The sequence below is a fragment of the Micrasema longulum genome, unplaced genomic scaffold (assembly GCF_059751315.1).
Source record: "Micrasema longulum isolate JH-2025_06_02 unplaced genomic scaffold, ASM5975131v1 h1tg000252l, whole genome shotgun sequence".
NCBI classification, from domain to species: domain Eukaryota; kingdom Metazoa; phylum Arthropoda; class Insecta; order Trichoptera; family Brachycentridae; genus Micrasema; species Micrasema longulum.
In genome coordinates this window covers 673,191-679,349 of record NW_028277457.1, presented here as the reverse complement: position 1 = coordinate 679,349, position 6,159 = coordinate 673,191, and the positions used below count along the sequence as shown (strand labels likewise).

The 6,159-nt window shown below is 31.8% G+C and overlaps 1 protein-coding gene across 6 annotated transcripts in view; it reads right to left on the bottom strand.

The window, feature by feature from the left end:
- Positions 1–5,094, bottom strand: part of LOC148283222 (uncharacterized) — a 69,787-nt gene extending 64,693 nt beyond the window's left edge. For 5 of the 6 annotated variants that reach the window (XR_015821902.1, XR_015821903.1, XM_088223848.1 and 2 more), the window contains exons 1-4: positions 4,931–5,080; positions 4,342–4,857; positions 2,936–3,053; positions 489–578 (exon numbers count right to left, since the gene is read on the bottom strand). Coding sequence is in view for 4 of the 6 variants with exons in the window: in XM_088223848.1 (XP_088079974.1) it covers positions 489–578; positions 2,936–3,053; positions 4,342–4,857; positions 4,931–5,035 (829 nt within the window). In the remaining 2 variants the exon portion in view is untranslated. Of the gene's footprint in view, positions 1–488; positions 579–2,935; positions 3,054–4,341; positions 4,858–4,930 lie in introns of all 6 variants that reach the window. The other variant, XM_088223850.1, reaches the window with a different exon arrangement.
- Between the last annotated feature and the right edge of the window lie 1,065 nt (positions 5,095–6,159).

The following is a 6,159-nucleotide window of genomic DNA, read 5'->3' as shown; positions in this document are numbered from 1 at the left end:
ATCAATATAGTGTAATGTTTCCGCAAACCAAGTTTTGTAAAGTTTCCATTGAAAATAAGCGTAAAAATTGAATTTTTCAATAAATTATGTTAAAAGCGCCATCTTAGAATAATTATTTTCATATTTTCGTTTAGTATCGCCTTCAGGACACTACGATGGGACTAGAATTTCAACCGTGCATTCTTTAGCCGCTAGACATGATATTCTTTTACTGTTTTTTTGTAAAAAAAAAATATTTATTTTAAGGACACTTCGACAGGACTAGAATTTCAACCGTCCCATTCGTGCACTACTAGACATGATACTTTTAAAATGTTTTTTCAAAAAAAAAAAAATATTTGCGTTCTTATGATTTACTTACCTGCCAAAACATTGAAATTTTTAGTAGCCATTTGTAACGAGTTGTAAATAACTCACTTTAGAGCGGGGTTCGAACCACGGACGATGTCACAAACGCGAATTTTTTACAAGTAAAAGATCCCACTTACTTTTGAACAGGTGCGGGTATTTGGCAGGGTAGATGATGGCTTCCCGTAGGGTCTGCTTCACATCTTCCAATCCAGCAATGTCTTGGAAACCTAATTAATTATTTATTATTTATCCATTTACGATTTAAATAAAAAATACAAAGACCTAAATAAAATAAAAAATTGTGGTCAATGTAGTATTCTAAGCACTGGCATATAATTACATAGACACGTTACAAGTGCGTAATAGATGGCATTTTAATTCTTGCCTGCACTCGCTAACAAACCTCAACCGTGATCGGATGTGCCATTAAGATAAATAATCCCGCCGTGTGTGATGAAAAAATAGTTTAATTACACTATAATTGAAAAATAATACAGATATATTTTTTCATTCGTCGATACAATACGATTTATGGAATAGTATAATAGATAACCTATGTATATTATAAAACGTATAACTGAAAATACACGTGTATTTGTTTGTCCGTCACAGAAACTCCCCCGAAACGGTAAGTCTCAGAGACGTGAAATTTTGGACATGTCATTCTAGATGCAATTTCTAGTTTCATCATTTGGACAAACTCAAAATATCGTAATCAATTATTGTATTTAGTTAAAATTATATATGTACATATATATCGTATATTATTGTTATGTTTTAGATTTCGTAAATTGTGAGGATATGAGGTGACAGGGAATTTCGATAAATAGGCACCTATTTGAAAAATGTTTTCCTGTTACTGTCTTGAAAATGCCTCTCCGATGCTATGCGAAAATCACAACTAACTGCATTTCGGACCTTTTATGCCTAACTATAATAGATATAATCGACGTTTCATTGTCCCATTTTCCGCACCTCAAAACTGAACCGATTTTATTATTTTTTTAAAACAGAATACCATAATGAAATTTTCTGTGTCAATACGTTTTGTGTTTAAAAAAAAACAAACCTATTTGTTTACCGCGCGCCCGAAGACCGCAGATAAAACTGGACGTTTTTATGGGTTTTTGGATGGTTCTAGTTCCCATAACAAACTATTCATCAATAAAGCGAAACTGTTGACGATGGTAAATATTTATAGTGCAATAACCCAGGGAGAAAAACGGGAATACGTTTGTATCAAGAAAAGTCGAACCACGTTCCCTCTCAAGATAAAACATTATTGAGTTTACTTAACTTTGCTTCATAATGCTTTTACGTAACCAAAGAAACAGGTTCGGTTTTCTTTTTAAAAAATATTGACCTATTAGTACACATAGACGCACTCTGAGCCCTCTAAAATTATGGCACTCACGCCTAAACGATTAGTTATGGCCAATGCGTATTTAGTCGTTCTTTAACCGCCAACCGGTTTTGACGTGAACTTGATTTTTCATTAAAAACCCAAATGCCTGATTGTGCGTGAAAGCGTGTAAAAACTGTTCGGATAAAAGGAAAAAAAAACAGTGAAATGATGGTGATAAGTAAGAACCTAGGTACTTGTTTATGTTTAAACTCCAAAACATAAAATGATTAACTTTCAGATAAAGCATTCTTTTTGCAAATGTTAAACTCTGCTCTTCTATCAACAGGGGAGCACTTTATGTAGGAATGCGATTTACAAAAATGTATTGAATATCAGTATATATTATTGTAGTATTACCAAAAATCCAGTAAAAATAAATAAATAAGTAGAAATTATAAGAAATTTAAGGAAAGAATCTAATTTGGGATCCATAAAAAGCGAATGTTATTTGTAAACATTCAGAAACACTTTTTTTTTCAGAAAAAACAACATCCTTCCATTATTTGTACATGCACTCTCGTCAAATGCAACCCTGGCCCGCGATTACAAACGCTATCTTCATCGGTACATATCGAGACGGTATAAACTAACATCAATATTTATGTACGAAGATGTGTATATTTGTGTGAAAATTCAAAGTAACTTCGTCAGTGACATGTTGAACATGTTTAGAAAAAAATGTAAACATGTTCTGCTTTTCGCACCGAAAACTTAATTTTACTTTGTAGATAAAATTGAAGATACATTTTAACTTCCCATTAGATTACGGGTCCTGGTAACGATAAATGGAACATTTACGCAAACATTTACGCTCTTTTTCTATTTAGTAAATTGAAGATTTTCAGAGCTATAAATATGCTCATGGCAAAGATCTACATTTTGCTGAAATCCACACGTAAATTATTCCAGTAGTTATTATTTAGTCTATCAAGGACATACGTACAAACATTGTCTTTTATATATATATATATAATTGAGTTTCTAGTATTTTAATTAATTTTTAAAAAAATATTACATAAAGTTTAATTTTTTGCATTTAAATTGTACTTTTATATTTGCCATTTGTTTATAATCTCCGCCCTTTGGGCGTTAATAAATAAATAATAATACCGTTACCATCGTAATTATTCGTTTATTAAAAAATAAGAAGAAAAAATGTGAAGATCCTATTGAACTTACCCGCACTGGTGACCAAGACTTGGTGAGCGACTTCCTCTGGTAGGGAACACTCCGCGCGCTGTGGGGACGTACGCTCTAGCCTGCCACCCGGGCCGTCTGACTGGACACTCGAGGAGCTCTGAGGCACGAAGATAAAACAGCATAAATACATCTCAATTGAGGCGGAGAAGTTTTTAAAAATTAAGTACTGGTCGATCAACTAGAGCTGGCGCGTTCGTAAAACTTACACAAACGCATGTAAAATCTACAGGATGTTGATTTAAAAAATGTTATATTCAATTTTAACCAAATGTGCCATATTAAAAAAAAAATCTGTGTTGGATGAGGGTTTTGTATAAGAAAAAAAAAATACTTACTAATTCTTAACCCTTTTGTCGGCATCATATTGTAATGGTCAGCGCGTTTGCCTACCATGCAAGAGGCCTCGGGTTCGATTCCTGACATGGTTTATATGAAATACTTATTTAAAAGGGTGTTCTCAAACTGGAATATTTTATTGTCCTGGACTGGTATCTGAAGTGTAAGACTGATCATCTTACCTTCATGTAACAAAAATGATCAAGACACGCTGCAATAAGTGTGCCAATGCGGTGCCCTATGCACCATTGGGTGCGAAAAGGGAATGATGATGATTATGGCGAATATACTAATTTATTTTTACACAAATACATTTTTTATGTATAATAATATTTTGTGTTCATTATTTTCAACGAACTAAATAATAAAAAGGCTAGTTTTCTGCCGCCATTTTCGGAAGATTTTTTTTGGGAGCGACACGTTATTAAATTAAAATACAAAATTTTCTTTTTCGCTCAGACAGGTTTTCTCGCTCTAATCCAAAAATGATTTTTAAAAAAACATAGCACATTAGACTTAAATTGAATGTGAGAGTTTTTTTAATCAATATCTTTTCTGTGCGTTAAAAATGTGTTTGTGTAAGTTTTGTTAATGCACAGAGCTCGAGATATATATGTTGAGTTGTGTAAACTAAAAGAGCTAAAACCTTCATCATGTGGGTGAGATTCATTTTTTAAAAAACATTTTTCAATAAAATATTTGCGTTCTTATGATAACAACCCAAATATTTTAATTTTGGGGGCCAATTTCAACGAGTTGTAAATTACTCGCTATGAGAAAATGGTAATCAAGTTGTGGTATAGTGCGGTTTGAACCACGGACCTCTGATCCGTGAGTCTGAGACACTAGCCAAGGGACCACAACCCGGTTTTAGCACATTTCAAAATTAATATGCGTCATGTTTTTTATGTGCCCGGGCGTACGAAGAATACAGTTCTGAGTGTGAAAAAGAACCGCAATCTTGGACGAGTGTTTGATGGCAACTCTCGATTGAGTTTAAAACAGTCGTGAAGGTTTTTGGATCTATTTTACAAAATAATAATATTTACTTTGATAGATGCGTTTTGTGACGTATCATCTTGTCGAAAATTCGAATTTAAAACCAAATTATTGTTTTCCGGTTGCTTTTCACATCGGGCTTCATCATTTTGATTAAATGGTACGCTGCCACAATCCTCCATATAACAGCGACACACGTGGTCAAGCGTCTTAGATTTCCAAAAGTCCATTGTCAATTCGTTTTCATCTATTGTAGAAGCAGTTTCATTATTTTCCTGCTCTTCAAATTCAACACGTCCGCTTTTCTTTTCATTCAAATCATTTTTCAAATCACCATCGTTAACATTTTTGTCTTTTTGTAAGTAAACTTTATTGGCGCAATCGTTTTCTGCAAAGCTGAGTTTGTGTTTGAGAGCCGTGTCCAATGAAAAATTTGATTCATATAGCATTTTCATTGTTGGTGAGTCCTCGAGGAATGATAGATTATAATATGGAGACTCGTTTTTTAATTTGCAAACGTTTTCTTCCGTAAACAATGACTTTTGCATACTTGACGATGAACCATTCTAGAACAAATATATCGTGACAGTACATGGTGTAATTATTTTGTACGATAGTCAAAATCAAATGAATTCTTACCGTTTTTTTACCATTTTCTATAAAATCTAAGTCGCACTGCGTTTTTCCTGATGTTTCCTTGTTCATATGCATATTTTTATCTATAAATTTTTCATTTTCGAACATTACAAACAATTAATAGACTTCAATTTTCCCTCATTTCATTTCCATACGAAATTTTCAAATGGCTATTTAGTATATTTATTTATATCCATACGAATTGGTTTCGTACGCAAGTACTTGGAAGAAAATATTGTATAACAGCAACATTTAAGATATAAAAAATATCTATTGCTTTTAGAGATGAAAATAATCGACTAAATTTACTAATCAAATGATTAGTAATCGAATGAAGGAAATAATCGAACTAATCATTCGAATGAATCATTTATTTCCGGTATACCATAGACAATAGACACAGAAATTTATTCAAAGACAAACTCCGTTTTTCGGGAGAAATATCCATGCTTTGGGAATGTTATGTACTTTTTTTTCCTTTATAACAAAAAGAGCCTTCTACCAAAATTTGATAACATCGCCCAAAAACAAGTGACATAGATTTACAAATTAAAATAAAAAACAACACAAATATAAAAGAATAACAATATGAACACAAGCAAAAAACGATACCTACATTGTATGAAACCTTAGAGTTGGTTACATGTAAACTTAGTACCTAGAATATTTTCAAATGTTTTGAATTTTTATTTTACTTAAACTAATAATATTATATGAAAAACAGAAGTCACGTCCTAATACGGATTTTATTTCTAGAAAGCCGGGAGGTGAATATAAAAAAAGTCGTGTGTTTATTGTATGTAACCCTAATAAAAAAAGCAATTCATTTAAAAAAAAAAAAAATAATACTGATTTTTAAACAAACAAATGGGAAAATGAAAAAATAAAACATGATCCTTACTTTATGGTATTTAGAATATTAACATGGGTATAATTATAGTCTGTGGTTATCATAACTTGACATAACCTAATATTTATCTGCCAAAGAAAGGATGAAAATTCAAATATTTTTGTTTCATATTTATTGTTTAGGTCCTTAGAGTATATACTTTAGGTCACGCATGTAAAACTACAATCAGCTGTTATTGTGTTGATATTTCAGATCGGATGAATTTGATATAAATTTTATTATTATTAAGTACACAAATAGGTTAGCAGCAGACCTATAAACAAACGTCACTTTATTTTATTGCTTTTGTAAAATGATGCACTTTATATATTAATATACATTA